Source organism: Salminus brasiliensis, chromosome 3 (assembly GCF_030463535.1).
Source record: "Salminus brasiliensis chromosome 3, fSalBra1.hap2, whole genome shotgun sequence".
NCBI lineage: Eukaryota > Metazoa > Chordata > Actinopteri > Characiformes > Bryconidae > Salminus > Salminus brasiliensis.
The window spans coordinates 36254773-36271582 of record NC_132880.1 but is presented as its reverse complement, the minus strand read 5'-3'; the positions used below and the strand labels follow the sequence as shown (position 1 = coordinate 36271582).

Here is a 16810-nt window from a genome sequence, read left to right as displayed (position 1 = left end):
ATCTTTTTGGTTTCAGAAATACACAACACTGTTGCCCTTTTTCCCAAAAAAAGAACACACAGTGTCGCTTATGCAAGGCACCACTCTGAGTGCTGATAGTGTGCCTTCCGGAGAATCTTCAGATTGCTAAGATAAGTGAGAGAGTCAATAATTACAGTTTAAAATACAAATACAGCATCTGGCTGACCTGTGGTGTTGTGGTATAGTGTAGGGCTGCACAATACATCGTTTCAGCATTAATATCGCAAAGTGTGCACTTCCAATGGTCAAATGTACAAGATCATGTAAGGAAAATGAAATCAGAGACATCCTGCTTCAACTTGCTTGATACAAAAATAAATTTTGCAGGGTTCCCATTTTCCATGAAATATCTACCAGAGGCATATTATATCTACCCAATATTGCTTATTTTACTTCAATCAGGGATACACAGATTGCATTATTAATACGATTACATGCTGGATCACTGACATCTACAGTAATCTGGTGAAAATGAACACAGTGGGGGTAGTATCTAAATAATTGACATGGGCAAGATTGCATTGATCAGAGGTTCTGATATTAGTTTTGATGAATGATCTACTAATTACCCAGCCCTACACAAGCCTATATAAAATGTCTACGTATCAATGTAGAAGTTTTCAAAACCAAACTGCAGTGGATCCAAGAATTAATCTGGTGACACAAATCTGATTTTTTTGGCCTTGTGTTTCCAGAGTTGTGTGGACACGCAAACCTGATCTTTTCAGACAAGATCTAAGCATATGTGTTTTTAAATCTGATATGTCATTTGTTGCTATGCATAACGAGAACAGTCGGATTCAGAATCTGTGTTACCGTGGCAACAGGACGCAATTTAAAATCTAGTAAAGGCTGCATTGTTTACAAACCAAGTGGTTGATTCCCACAATGCTATTGACTTGCTTGTGCAAATGTGGGTCGTTTCTAGGTGAAGGCGTGTTCACACCAAAGACAGATATGCATCATTAACACACACACAAATGTGAACCATCTAGGTTTTTTTTTTTTTTAAAGGTAATAGGAACACAGGCCATAATCAATTAGCGAAAGTGAAAGAAATGTCAGCCTAACGGAAAGTACGCTAGGCCTATACGCATTTACCTTATGACCCAGTGATTCACCACCTCAACGACTGGTTTAACTCTTATCAAGAGCCTACAGAATGATGTCAGCACCCAGAATGGCCCATTGTACCAAGAGCAGTCCTGCACTGAAACAACAAACAAAATCGCCGCCTGACTCCATTCATTCCTGCCCACTGCCTCAGCAGATCTTCATCAGACTGATTAAGCTCTGAATCTTTGCTCAGAAATCACAAACAGAGAACAGCTAACAACATTTCTTTTAATGCGAGTTACATGACATTGGTGAGCGTGCCAGACAAAGTGGACGAGGCAGGAGACAGCTAAATCAAAAGCCAGTGTGGGAGACAGCAGACGAGTCTGACACCAAAAACAGGAGGAAAGAAACTGAAACAGAGAGGGATGGGATTAGGGCTGGGCGATATGTTAAAAATACTACTACACAATATTTATCACGATACATGTAATCACAGCCTAAATACATCAGTAGCGACAGAATCTTAAAAACTACTATTCAGATACTCTCTCATACTAAGTACAGTGACGTTTATTAAAGATCTGCAGCACTTCATCAAATGAAACCAGTCTAATTACACTGGTTGTAATGAAAGCTGCAGTTGATCAGTGTTTATTAAGCAAAACAATATCCTCTATATGCTTAGAAAAGCATACTGTGCATCACAATAACAAGCATTTAGATGGGATTATGTCTGTGGTAGGGGGCATGTTCACAGCTTTAGGCCTTACCAAGGCCTCCCATACCCCAGTGTCCCAACACTTACCATCAAATACCCTCCTGAACTAAACCTCACTAATCACCAGCATTTATTTACCCATATCCAGGAAAGCACATCGTCAGGCAGCTCTTAAGATACAAGAGCTTTGAGATCCATTTTCCCTTCCAACCACAACTTCAGTTTGTGAACAGCAATAACCCGAATACAGCAGGATATACAGAAGCACTGTAATTACTTTAGTCATTACACAAAGCACTCAGACCTCTGAAACTGCTAACACAAGAGCAGTCCTCCTCAGTGTGCTCCGCCACTGCTCTGGATTCTGAGATGTGTCTGATTTTAGACTTTCAACCTCTGATCTGAATACTCTGAAACACTCAGATTTCTTAAATCCCTCTTCAGGCTTTGACACCTAATGAATATGCTGTATGATGTTAATCCAGGCATCCGTCCCTGTTGTGTACTGTACACTGTACTGTGTATAATCTCTATATTCTAATGTTTGTACTGTAGCACTTCAGTGGACCACAAAAGCTGACTGTCCTGGTGTGTCAGATACTAAATAACCCCTCCTCAGTGTTCCTCCCTTCAGCCAGCAGAGAACTTAGCTAATTCATAACTGCACAGCAGTGAAAGCTGCTTACTGCTGGCTTTACGCGTCTTCACCACACTGTCTCACTTTACTACTTGGGCACAACTCAGCCAGCAGTAGCTACGTTAAACAGCGTAGAAACAGCCCAGGTGTTGTTTCTAAGGTCGTCTTGGGGGTTTGCATCTTTTTTATCTTGGTATGCACTTTTTTTTTATAGTGCTCACGATTTAATGTTTATTGTGTATCCATACACAGCCAGAGCAGAGTTCGTAAAGAGGCGAAATACCACCAACGTGTGGTAGAAGAGCACTGCACGCGCTTCTGACAGTGAGAGCCCTTCAGAGAGGGACCGGATGAAGGATGGAGGACAGAAGAGAACCTGGGTGAGCAAACTGACTGACCCAAAAAAACCGAGCAAAATAAAGTAATAATAATAATAATAATAATAATAATAATAATAATTAAAAGGGTAAAAACAGCTTGTCTGGTCTCTGACAGATTTCCCACGACCTCGCACTAACAACTGCCACAAATACCACGAATAATAGCAGCTACTTCGTCGCGTCTCTTCTGACTGGAAGGAGAAAAATGATCTAAAAGCCAAAAAAACATCCAAAAAAACGAAAGCGCGAGAGCTTTAAACACGTCTACTCACCGCTGCTGCAAAGAGAAAACAACTTAGTCCAAGTAAATCCCGTTTACTCGAACTGTCCCTGATCCATTCGACCAAACCCGCCGAGGTGCCTCATCAATACACTCGCAGCGTTGAGTCTCGACGGCACTCTACACGCTACAGCAGCGAGTGAATGATAGCATAGCAGCCAAACTCGTGCCTTCTCGTGTAGGTTTGAAGTGGGCCACGCCCCCGTACCCCTGACGGCCAATGAGCGACCAGGATGTCCAAAGTGGGCGGAGTCTATAGCTGCCCTCTTATAAATATTCACCCTAAACCCAAACTGCTACTGCTGCTGCTGCTGCTACTACTACTGCTACTGCTGCTTCAGTCGGGTTCACCTGTCTTATAGCGGACTGTAATTCGCTGCAATTCGTGGCTAGTAGCTGTAGCAGAGCTCCGTGTTACTGTGGTATTTACTCAGCTGTTATGGGGTGTTCATGCAGCTAGCCTGTCACAAAGGCTGCACCAGCACTGTGGGCACCAAAAATAGCCCAGTGTGCCCGAAGGCTACACGGAACCTCGCTCACGAGCGGAAAAGAATGCATGTTACCTACCCCTGACCAGCCTTAACACGGGGACAACAGGGGCAGTTGTTCAGAGCACATTTAGACTCCAGTGCTGTAAATCTGTAATTTCATTAAACCCGTGACTCACAGCGAAGCTTGTTCAAGAGGGAACAATTCTTCAATGTTTTATAATTAAATGAAATGTGAGTTTGTTTTATGGATGGGTCTGTAAATGAGGTGATACACACCAAATCCTTATTGGCATTAGACAAGCAATAATGAAAATAACCTGTAATGGTACAAATCAAGTCAAGTAAAGTCAAATGGTATAAAGATAAACTGCAATCAATTCAGATGACCAAACTTCAAGCTGCAAAATGGGCCAATTCCAAAATATCCCAAAACTGCTGTGTAACAATCTCAGCACTTTCTTTATGCCTCCAAAATTGATATGCACCCAGCCCAGTAGCGAAAGGTAAAACTTAATGGCTATCTCTGGAGAAATAGGCTAAACCTGAAGCTAGGCATCGGTGAAGCACCGCTCTGATGAGGCCTGATCGGACCAAAAGCCACTGCAGGTATTAGTGCGAAGGCTGGGTAGAGAGAGCCACATGCAAATGAATAGGAAGCCACTAATGGAAGCTGATGATGAAGGCAGGTGCTAGCTGGGTGCTAGGTTAGAAGCTAACCCTACCAGGCCCAACTACAAATGCTGACTGGACACTGAGAGATCCCAGAGTGGACAGCAAGATAACTTGGTAAGACAAACGTTTTTGTTTCTGTGTTAAAGACTATGGTAGGTCATGCTAGGCTCCTGTAGGCCGGCAGAGTGATGTAAACCAGCCAAGAAAGCAGAGCTTATAATTTCTTCCCATAAGCGCACTGTAAAGGGAATATCAGCGTGTTTCATTCTGAGGAAAAATAAGGGTTGTAAAACTGCATCTGAGCGTTGTTCACCTAAACCTACACCAAAGAACAAGTTCAAATATGGAATAAAATGCATTCTGTTGCACAGTTTGTAAAGGCAATCAGAATTTCTGTTAAATGTAGGGACATTTACATAGAGTTGATGGGACATATGTATATGTCTAGTGTATAGGGACTGGGACATTAGGAAGATGAAGAGAATTAGTAATATAGTATATTGTTCTCTTTCTCTTGCACTTTTGCTCACACACAGCCACATAGTCTACACACACAGCTGAGTCAAAGTCTCTGCTGCAGGAGAATTAACCTACATCAAAGGCACTTCACTTCAAGGTGAAATCAGTGCAAGTGCATTAAACTTTGAGCACCTGGGTGTTCTGTTCCACCTAACCCCACTCTCTCCAACTAACCGAGGCTGTAACTCCGGCTCGCTCCAACTGGTGACCTCATTGTGGTTAAAGCTGACCTGAGAACAAAAGTATGCCTTCTGATCGTACATCAGTTCACAAGGCTGAACGAATCCATGTAGGCAGCCTTGGGCAGTACAGCACAGACACCTCCACACGCCTCCTCTCTCAGCTGCTCTGAAGCTCATCCTGTAATTATGGCTGTCACCGGCAGCCTCCGACCAGCAGCTATATTTACCGGAGCTCCACGCAAACAGCAATCAGGCTTAAAAGAGCCCTGAAGAACACCAGAGCTCAGTAGCCACACTGGACCCCTGAAACTAGTCTCTGATTAGGTGCTTTAATCCAAGACAAAAGAAGAAGTCTTACTTGCTTGTGATCTTCAGAAATAGGCCTGAACCAGTGAGGCACAGATATGAAAGGGGCTAAATTTGACTCTATTCTGACAAATTCACACTGAGACTGTCCCTCTACAGCTGAATGGAGATGACTGACTCATAGAGGGATTAGCATGGTGGGTGGTGGTGGTTTCACGTGCACATATATTGACGTGTATTTCCTCATATCCAAAATATCCAAAATGTGTAATTATATGCGGTATCTTAAGGCCGACGTTCCAAATGAAGATGGGTTCATTTGTGCTATCACTTACTTACTCACACACACACACACACACACATACATAATATTCACATCATATTTCTCAAATGCAAAATATATGTGCATTAAACAGTATGTGATTTCTTAGCATCAGTCCCAACATTAAAACCACCTGCCTAATATTGTGAAAGTGCTGCCAAAACAGTTCTGACTCATTCAGGCATGGACTCCAGAAGACCTCTGAAGATGACCTGTGGTATCTGGCATTACAATGTAAGCAGCAGATCCTTCTTTAGGTTCTGTAAGTTCATGGATCGCATCAGTGAGCCTCAGACGCCCACTGACACTGGTTCACCGGGTAAACCTTTCTTGGACCTCTTCTTTGGACCCCTTGTCAAAGTGGCCCAGATCCTTTATTCTTTATGTTTGCCCATTTTCCTGCTTCCAACACATCAAATTCAAGAACTGACTGTTCACTTGCTGCCTAATAAGTATATCCTACCCCTTGACAGATGCCACTTTATTTAAGATTATCAGTGTTATTGACGTCACCTGGTTTTAATGTTATGGCTGATTGGTGTATATGCATATAGTTATTTACATGTCACACCTCACATACCACAAGCCATTTTCTTGGCCTCTTATGTTTGGGGTCCATCTGCACACACAGTTACTCCACCTTACAATGCCCCATCATCCTATAGATAGATGTGGAGACACCACACCTATATGAATGCTCACCTCGGCCCAATGTGTTAGCCAATACCCAGCACCTCTTGACCTAAACCACTTGTGTTTACTTCCACTATGAGTTCTGCTCAGAGAACGTCACACAGTCAATGGGTGGGAACAGCTGTGAATGACTGCGACAATATCAGTGTGTGTGTGTGGGTGGTGGAGGTGATGTATGTGTGGGTGGGTGTGAGTTGGTAAGGTGTAAGACCTATTAAAAACTCACAAAAAGATGCTCTGATACAGTCATCTGGCATATTTTACAGTGTACCATGGTAAGGCCTCCTACTGGTACTTTGGTATTTGTGCAGGGTTCAAGCTGGATGAAAAAAGGTTTCTTGACGCCACATGTTGTGTACATTCCTTGAAGTACTTGAAAACGAAAACCCCTCACAATATACAAAACACAGAATTAGTAATATCAAAGTATGAGTTGGAGAAAACACACGATTGTCTCTAAGACTGGGATTCCACAAAATAGCCACCCTTTGCCTTAATAACAGCTTCAAACACAAGGCATTTGGTTAAAAGGGTTCAGCAGGAATTCATCCAACATGTCTCCTCAGACTTTTACCTCACCTGGGCTTTAGAATGGATGACAGTTTCACTGCAATCTACATGATTTTCAATTAAACCCTATCATCTGAACCCAGTGCCCCTATGAGTATTCAGCGATACATAAACAGATCATGTAATGCGGTATTAAGGGATAAAAGACAAGTGTAAAACCACAATTTCTTGCCTGGAACTATGTGAAATGGCTAGCCTGGGCATAAACATAAATCCTATGACACAAATTTCATAATGAGACATCTGAAACCGTATGAAATCATGCCTGCTCCAAACAACGTGTATATTTTCTCTGGCAGCACATTTAGAGAGTTAGTCAGGCTCGGTTAGATTATAGGCTGTCATGCCCTAAAGCACATCTCCTGTCTTTGGTCTTAATGACAGACTGAGCTGCAGGTAGCAGTGTGGGCCGCCCACCTCACGCAGCTGCCTGCGCGCGGCCTACCAGGTGTTCACACTGAGTTCATATGTGTGGAATGAGCTCTGTGTGTAAGTGTAGGGCCAGTGTTGATGTGTGGTTGACAACAGTAAAAGTGAAAGAAGACGTGAAGCTGGTCCGTTGGTCAGTTGGTGAGAGGATTAGGTTTTCTATCACCAACCCTGAAAATGAATCTATGGTTTGTTTTCTTTCATACCCGAAGGCTTCACAGCCAGTGAGGAAGCAGCTCTGCTCATCTGTCAACGGCATGCCTGCCTTTGACCTCCACATTGTTTCTTTTTAGAAAATAAGCGCTGGCTCGTGTTTGTGGAAAGCACAGCTCGTCAGGACCAAAGTAGGTCAATGGTTACCTCTGTCACAACGCTTTCACACAAAAGTGCCACGCAGTCCCCATGGACCACATGCACTAATCGTGGCTCCCTTGGGTGATGCAAGGGAACGCTACACAGCATATTATAATATAAGTGTAAGCATCTTTTATAGACACATATGTATGTATAAAAATATTGTATATATATTCTGTTATTACCTGCACTATCTAGCTAGCATCATGCTGAGTGAAGGAAAGAAAGGGAGGGTCATCCTAGCTGGCTGTGGCATTATTAGGGATTGAACCTGCAGTCTCCTGTGGCTGCCATAACTACCAACAATGTATCTAATATATGTCATATTTCTTATATCACATATACACCCATTAGCCATAACATTAATTAGTACCACCCAGAATAATAGGAAGTAGTTACCTCATGTGCCATCACAATGAATGGACTTCACAAGACCACTGACCTCTGTCCCTTGTCAAGGTGGCTGCCTAATGGCTTCATACTCAATGCCAAGAGTTGGCTAGATGGGTATAAAGCCCCCCAGAATTGGGCTGTGGAACACTGGAACTCTGATCTCTGGAGTGATGGACCTGAATGCAATCACTGCATTGATTGCAACTCACAGCAATGTTCCAACATCTAGTGTAAAGTCTTCCCATAAGAGGAAGCTGTTACTGCAGTAGGAGGGGCAAACTGCTAATTATTATCTTGAAGATTAAAGATATGTTGGAGTCCAGCCACACTGTATAGCCACACTATATTTTGTACAGTAATATATATTGTTGCACATTTTGCATATGCATCCATACTGTACTGTACTCTTTAACGTTCTTTACTTTGTGTGATTCTTTTACTTAGCATCTCTTTAGTGACTTTAGTGTATATATTATATATATGTATATATATATATTTTTTTTTTAATTATACTTATTCTGCTTCTATCTTTTTATATTGATATTTATACGATTATGTCTGTAAATGGAGGAACTGCAAAGTAAGAATTTCATTGTACAGTGACATGGTAACTGCTTGTATGACAATAAACTCTTAAATCTTGAATGTATGTACATACATTTTCATCTGTAACTTCCTTTTCCATAACAAAAGTTTCTGCATTCATTTAGTAAAGTGGCATTTGGCCTTTAAGCTCAAAGCAGAAACTGCCTATGTATATACTGATGGCATGGTCTGAACTTGAAACATATTTTGCCAGGTGACTGAAACAACAGCAGCTACAGTCTAAAGGAATGATGCTAGCCTTGAGCTTGCCATGAATTTACAGCACTTAATTTGGTATGAATAATGCAGACTAAATAACGTGGATTCAACCATCAATGTCTTGTACAGACTCTAGTCTCAGAATTAGCCTCTACCCCTCTCCACCTCTCTCCCTTTCCTCCACCTTCTTATTTCAATCCTGAGGCAGTGCTGTGTGTTCCCTGTGCCTGAAGCAGTGTGTGGCGTGGCGTGACCAGGCCGTGACCGGCCCCTTTCGAACATAGACCCGCTCCCGGCATTACAAACTGTCACGCATATCCCATATGTATTTCTTTACCAAAACACAAACACACACATCATCATCTGCACATGCACAATATGCCTGAACAAACTCATGTCATGTGTCTGGAGCTGGTGGTGAAACCGGGACAGGAGAACAGAAAGCAAAGTGCAGAGACACCAGTCTAACGCTTGCAGTTACAGAAATGTTTCTAGCGAGTAGAGCCTACTTTATGCTCTGTTTGTGTCAATGCAGATTATAAGCAGTCCTCCAGCACACAGTGGTAACCACTCTAAAATCATTAGCATTATGACACACTCTGGCTGGCATAGTGAAGGAAGCAGCTGCACTGGATTATCTGCTCTAATTTGCTTTGTGAAGTTCCTTACACACACAAAAGTCTCAGACAGTGATGAAGTCTGAAGACACCAGGGGCCAGTTGTACTGGCCACAGGGCTTTAATTGTCCAGAGACAAGGCCATCCCCATTATTTATCTTTGGCTATGGATGCCACAACATAATGTGATGACTGAGCGTGTTGTGCGGCCTATTGTGAGGCTTAAGCCTATGTTAGTTCAGAGCCAGTGCTGATCCGTGGGTTAACAGATAGCATCGCTAGCACCACTGGTGTTACTGCCTACACCAGTGGATCTCCTTTTCCATCCACACCACCATAAGTCACTTGATCAGGCAGCCATGCCATGAAACCAGACGCCTGCTCAGCAAAGCTCTGCACAGACCCCTGAGAGGATACAGTTCCCTCAACACTAACGCAAGATGGATCTAGACAAAGAGCAGCAGAATAAATGGGTTTGTGAAACCCGATATGGCTTTCTGCATGCTCCTTTGCTGATTTAGTGGAATGCTCTGCACACGGCCACAGCTGAAGGGGGAGTCAGTGTGAAATCTGTGCTTTCTCGGACTCCAGTAGGGGCCTTAATCTCTGACCTTTCTATTAGTTATGATTCCTTAGAGAGTGATTCAATGCATAAGCAAGGGGATGTTCAGAGGGGAAGAAATTGTTCCCCTCCAAGAATTAACACAGACAGACTTTGCACTCTCAACACAGCCAGACTTTTACATGCAGTCATGATGGACATGAATGCCATGGCAATATTGGGCTTCCAATCATTTCTGTTCTGTTCTTTTTCTGAGGCAGAATGTGACAATATTCATCAAATTCATTCAAAATAACAAGAATTGGGTGCCCATGTCCCACCCCAAATCAAGACAGGATTAGAATTATACGTACACCCACCTATTATATCAATTCAGTAATGCTGAAAGTTCCAAAATGTCTTTTAACTTGCCAAGTCCTCTTGGCCTCTTCCTGCTAGTGATCATGATTGACTACAACGGGTAGCTTCTCTGTGCCTACATAAAAATAAAAATCCAAAGCACTCATTGGATTGGCCGACACACAGCACAATAGGATCTTAGTGTAGGTCTTAGAAGATTGAGAAGACTGTAGATGTACACAAGTCAGGACTGTATGTCTGAAAATGGCAGATTCCAATATCATCAGCTGAAACAAGTGTATGTAAGTTATTGGGTAATGTACCCATTTTGCCATTTTTGGAGGACATTGGTTTGCCAAGCTGCTGGAACACCAGTGTCACTGTCTACAATCATAGGAGTATCACCTTGCCATCCAAGAAAGAAGCCCCTACTCCAAAATCAGCATCTTCAAGTGTGACTAAGAATTTCAGCTTATAATATGGACAAGAAAGGCTTCTGGAGGAAAGCTGTATGGTCATGTGAGACAAAGATTGAGTTGTATGGTTAAGAAGACCAGATATATGTTTGGCAGACTAAAAGTGAGTCATTCAGCCTGAAAAAAGCTGAACCAACTGTTAAGCATGGTGGTGGTAGCTTCATGCTCTGGAGCAATTTTGATGTCAGTGGAACTGGAAGTGGATGGAATAATGAAGAAGGAGGACTACCTCAGTATCCTCATATCATCAGCTAGACAACTGGGGGATTACACAACTTAGTCAATGTTAATTCATACAGCTTTGTCTATTCTATCAACCCGGGAGAGTAAATGCTAACATATATTCTTGGCTACATGTGAAGCCAGCCAGCACATACTTTAAGCTCATGCAGCATCCCTGTACACACACCATGACTGGGGAGGAGGGCACTAAATACCCAGTGCTGTAAACACGAGCAATGAGCAAATTGCAATTGTCACTGAACGACAGAGGGCGAGGGAGATAAGGCCATTCTTCCCACACAGAAAGTCGTAGTTATATCACATAGCTGTAATTCAGGAGTGTCCAATCGTATTCACAAAGGGCTGGTGTGGCTGCAGGATTTCATTCTATTCAAGCTGGAGCACTCTTGACTTTTCATTTAATCAGCTGGTCTCTCAGTCTTCCAATAGGTCTGTTGGAACGATGACCCGCATCCACATTCGTCCTTTGTACACCTTGCTCTAACTTCTGTGTCCTTCAGCCAAACAATGGAAGTCCCCACTCTGAAATTCACGCTTTTTGTACTTGTGTATTTGATTCTGTTCTTTCCAGGAAGTATTTCATGTGGTCTCATTTCACATGTATGTCATTTCACACAAATATTTGGTGGCAAATTACTGTCATGAGAACATGCGATGTCATTGGGTTATTAAAGGTTTATGGTTTAAAAGTTTATTAAATTTTGTTTGAATTCAATAATAAACAGTATAGTGCTTTCTAAGCAAAAAACAACAAGTCTTCTTTGCATTTGAAGAACCATTTAAGCATTCTGTTGGTTTGTTGAGGTGTTATGGTTCTAATAGAGCTTTTTAAAAGTGTAATATATAAACTTGCAATAAGGGCAAATCCATAAAACCAACTAACAGGTGATGACATTGATGGTTAAGTAAAAAACATTGGTTCCTTCACCCTTTCTTCTTACCCTTTCTTACTTCTTTACACAATAAAGTAAATAAATGAGATGATGCAATTTTACACCAATCAGATCTAGTATATATCACCTGAAAAGAGTGGCAGCTAGGGCTGGGTAATAAATAAAAAATGAATCAAAACCAACATTCAGAACCTCTAATCAGCGTCATCTTGCCTATGTCCATAATTTTATATTTTCCTCATTGTGTGTGTTTATGTTCTAACCTACCATATACTCCCACTGTGCTTCGCCCATCCAGTCTTCAACATGGAAGCAATATGGAAGAGAACTAGAAACCCAAGCCAATTGAGCAACTCAAGCAGCTTATATAATTGCTCATTAATGATAATCGAGGTAAATTTTTTAATGCATCATGATATTCATTTGAGGTCATATCACCCAGCACTACTAGAACTCTAATCAGCTGCCTCCACTCACCTCTGGTATACTGTCATCCTCGTTAATAACCCAGCATGGGAGCGTTGACAAGTAATACTGTCGTACAATAAACAGAGACGTCTTCCTTATACTGAGTATAAGTGCTTAGATAGCCCGAGGCAGAACAGGTGAGGGAATTCGTAGAAATAAGTCCCAGAGTTGCTGAAGATGTGATGATAAATATTTATGCCAGTAAGTTTTGCAGCAGGAGGATAAATGGCTTGTTTGACACATCTCAGTCTGCCAGCAAAGGTTAGCACAGTTCACAAATACCTATAGTGGTGCGAGCGACGGATAGGAATGAGGCAATAGCATTCATGCTTCAGCTTGTAGATGTGTAGCAAAAAGCGTTTGATTTACAGTCCGACTGCCGCAAGGCAATACACTGCTACAGATTATAGTCTAATAAAAATGATGTGTGAATTGACAGGTAATTGAGCATTAGCTGTACTAAACAGTGGACACATCAGGTAAATTCAATGTATTTCACAAACTATCTCCACTTCTATCTCAGTATGTCTCCTAAAGTGACCCCTATGACATACGTCCTCTCGTCCTTATTGATAATATCGACAGGGGAACCAAAGCTCACATTCCAGATGGTTGGTTTCCCTTCAAGCCTTCTGGCAGGGTCGTCTCTGGACCAAGGAACAGGCTTCCCTCTTTCCTCAAGGAACCACAGGCAGCCTTGTGCAAAAAACCTTCTGAATAACTCATGAAGTGCCCACAAAAAGGAGTCAAAGGCCTCCATTGTGGGTACTTTTCTCACAATAAAGCTGCCTTAAAGCTTCCCTGTTTTCCTTTTTTCCTTGGCACGATTGAATTAGGTTAATGAAAAAAGTTTTTGAAGGCTGCACGCTTAAAGTTTGCAGGGAGAGGGAGGGAGAGAGTATGTTCAGTTCACTGGGAGGCCTGGCAGGCTGTTGATTATTTGGAGAAGCATAAGGATGTCTCTGAAGCCTGTTCCTCAGGTTGGAGCAGAGGGAGAAAATGTGTCCCAGAGTGGAAGTCTAGGTCCCCTAGGAGGCTTCAGAGTTGATTGTGAACTATACACCTATGCCTACCTACATGTCTGTGCAGGCTGATCAACTCTTAGCTAGCAGAGGAGTCTTAAATGCCACCATCAGACTCACTGATTTAAAGTGTAAAGCCAGGGATACAATATGGAACCATGTAGGTCTACACAGTCTTACTAACAAATAGACTGAACCTGCAATGTTTGTTTCAGTAACTTCTAAGTTGAGGCAAACTGCAAATTGTTATTTATAATTCTCTTAACTTGCACTGTTGTTGTTCTGCTATCTGGTGTCAACCACAGGAGGACAAGTTCCCCTTTTGAGTCTTGGTTCCTCTCAAAGTTTCTTCCACTTGCTGATAGGAAGTTTTCCTGTTACTGTTGCCCTGAAGAAGCCTCATCATGGATTTCCACTTGTGACAGTGCTGGGGGGCTTTATATCTCTCTAGCTCATACCTGGCATTAGGTTCATGTTTATCTGTAACATTAAATCCTGTTCTTTGGGCAGTGCATCTCTACAAGGACTAGACAGGCTGTGTATATGTGTGTGTGTGTGTGTGTGTGTGTGTGTGTGTGTGTGTGTGTGTGTGTGCTTTTGCAAATCTGTGTCAGCAATGGATGCAACTTAAAGTAGCTGTAACATATTACCATGATCGAAATTCAGTTGAAGATATGGAGAAGCATTCTATGGCTCACATTTATGTCTGAAAGTAATATAATTAATTGACTAATAATTACTAACTGGTTTAGCCTAATAATTTGTAATGATGACTGTAATTTGCACAGATGGAACACCATAAGTATTCAATGGTTCTCTGTTTTTTATAGGACTGGACCCTTTCTTGGACTGGACTGAATGCATTCAGCTACTTTAAGTTGCACTGATTGCTGACACAGACATGCTAATGCACACACACGGCTTGTCTAGTCCCTGTAGAGAAGCATGGCCAAGAAAATAGGACTCTCTGGAGCAGATGAACCTATTGGCTTCATGCCTAAAGTCAGGCATAGGCTAGAGGGGTACAAAGCCCCCCAGAACTGGGCTGTAGAGCAGTGGAGCTGTGTTCTCTGGACTGCAATGCTCCAAAATCTAGTAAAGTCTTCCTTGGCCAGTAGAGACAGTTGCTCTAACAAAGGTTTTTTAAATACCCCTGATTTCAGACGAAACAAGAAATAAGCAGATGTCCCAATACTTCTGACCATATTATGTAATTTTGTTCTGCAAAGAACAATCTGATCTGGTCTGGCCTGTAGCTATAGCTGATCTGTGGAAGTCCACAAAAACATCACGTTTACCATCGTTATGCTCTCCCTGACACATCTCTCTCCCCTCTTCCACTGGGTCTTTTCCATATTGTATGGCTGAATGGAGAGTTGGGTCATTGAGTTTCAGTGAACAGTGGCCACACCAGATGATGACAGTTATTGCATTTGGAGAACAGCAATTCTGGAGTTAAAGTTCACTGAAGCGTCGATAGAGACGTTGTTCCACTATTTCTTTAGCAGTGAGCCAAATCGTTTTAAAGGCAGCTGCAGCAGGATTGGCATACGTTGTGTTTTAGATGATTATGTGTGATGAGTTGAGAAGATAAAACCCATTTCACAATTCTTCCTGTAATTCTTGGCATTGTACCATTTTGTGGCCTTGTAGGAAGTATTAAATTCATCTGAGAACAATTACACGTTCAAATGATGCAGTATTTCATGCAGCACTGTTCCTAATTGTGGGTGATTTAGCAAATTATTTGGCACACTAATTGTGTCTGCAACCCAAACAATTTCTGTATCTCTCCCAGTAGAGCAATATGTGTGGAGTTCTATCCTGAGCAGTGTAGACCAGATAAGTAGCTCATTTAAACATCCTCATCTGCCTCATGGCTGTATTTCCATGCTACATGCTCATGCACAGAGTGACAAATTAGCATTTTATTAATCTAGATAAATAGGTCATTCAAAGCTTTGGGAAGCAAAGCAAAGTTCTTTTTCCACATAGTGCTACATGTATTGCCATGGTGTTGAGTGGAGAACTGTCAGAACTATACTGCATGGAGTGCGGCTTTGAATGGCAATATAACAACAAGCCCATAATTTGATGCCCTTTAGGTTCATGTTGATTGCGGCTACAGCAGAAAGAAGTGAACTTTTGCTACTGATAATAATATCTCACATCATCCACCAGTGCACTTTGCTTGGTTTTATGCAGTTGGGAGTTACACAAGAACACCCACACAACACAATCTGCATTCTGGAGATGACCAAACATGAAAAGCAAGGCTTCCAGCAGCAAAATAGCTCCTTCGTACATAAAACAAAATGCTCCTTTTACACTCTAAAACGAAAAAGTTCCTGAAAGGTTCTTGGCTTAGTATTGTATTGTTGTTGGATAACCATTAGAACATCTTGAGGTTCTTCAGACTTGCAAAACTGCTTCTTTAAAGAATCATCCACTGAAAGGTATGTTGAAGGAACCAGAAGATGTTCTTCTTTAGGAAGCAGAATGATCACATACAAGCTGTGGAGCCCTATCAGTTCCATTCTCCTCAGGTAGACCTGTCCAAACCACTTCTTATACTCTTTACTTAGAGTTCCCATGTCCCCCAAACCACCCACCCCTTTACGCTTTCTTCCCACCCACAATGCCATGACCCAGTATGCCCCTACCATCGAAGAAGACATCCTCCGCCTCCTCGCGCATCAGTTCAGACAGGTCATCCTCCGTCATGTCGCACAAGGCCATGCCTTCTTCCCAGCTTTCTGTTTTTTCCCCCCCTCTGTTAAGCTGCTTCCCCTCCTGAACGAATGGCAACCGAATCTGCGTTTGGATGCTCTTCCTCGGGCCGCTCTGAAGCTGGATGTCAGCTGGAGCCTGAGCAGTGACTGTGCTTCTGCTCACTGCACAAGGGCGAGTGTGAGTGTGTGTGAAATGGAGAGAGAGAGCCCACACCACCCAGGCCAGCTTTCATCAACAGGATGATTTCATAATCTCCTGTGCTAGCGTTGTGCGAGAAGTCGAGAAGCGCACACTCTGAACGTGTGTGTGTGGGCGGGGTGTGTGTTGTTGTGTGGCGAACATGGTAAATGTGGCATATGAAGTCCAAAGCAGGGTGAAGGCCTGTGAGTGTGTCAAAGCCTGGTTATTAAAAAGCTAAAAATGTTGGAGTTAAGGGGTTTTAAGAGGTATTAAGGTGACCTGTGTTTGCCTAGTTCTTGATACAGGGTAACACACTTTATAGCTGGTCCTGGAAGCTGCATGATAACGACTAAAGTGAAAATCATCACAAATACAATTTTACTGAATACTGAAATCAGAAACATTTATCACAATTACAGTAATTCAGGAACAAAACCCAGATAACTT

The 16810-nt window shown here is 42.3% G+C and overlaps 1 protein-coding gene across 2 annotated transcripts in view; it reads right to left on the bottom strand.

Moving 5' to 3' along the window:
- The window catches only part of ripor2 (RHO family interacting cell polarization regulator 2), a 60548-nt gene extending 44156 nt beyond the window's left edge, over positions 1 to 16392 (bottom strand). Inside the window, exon 1 of one of the 2 annotated variants that reach the window (XM_072676020.1) lies at positions 16114 to 16392. In XM_072676020.1, the coding sequence (XP_072532121.1) occupies positions 16114 to 16189 (76 nt within the window). In that variant the 5' untranslated portion in view covers positions 16190 to 16392. Of the gene's footprint in view, positions 1 to 3087; positions 3220 to 16113 lie in introns of those variants that run through there. The other variant, XM_072676021.1, reaches the window with a different exon arrangement.
- Positions 16393 to 16810: the final 418 nt, after the last annotated feature.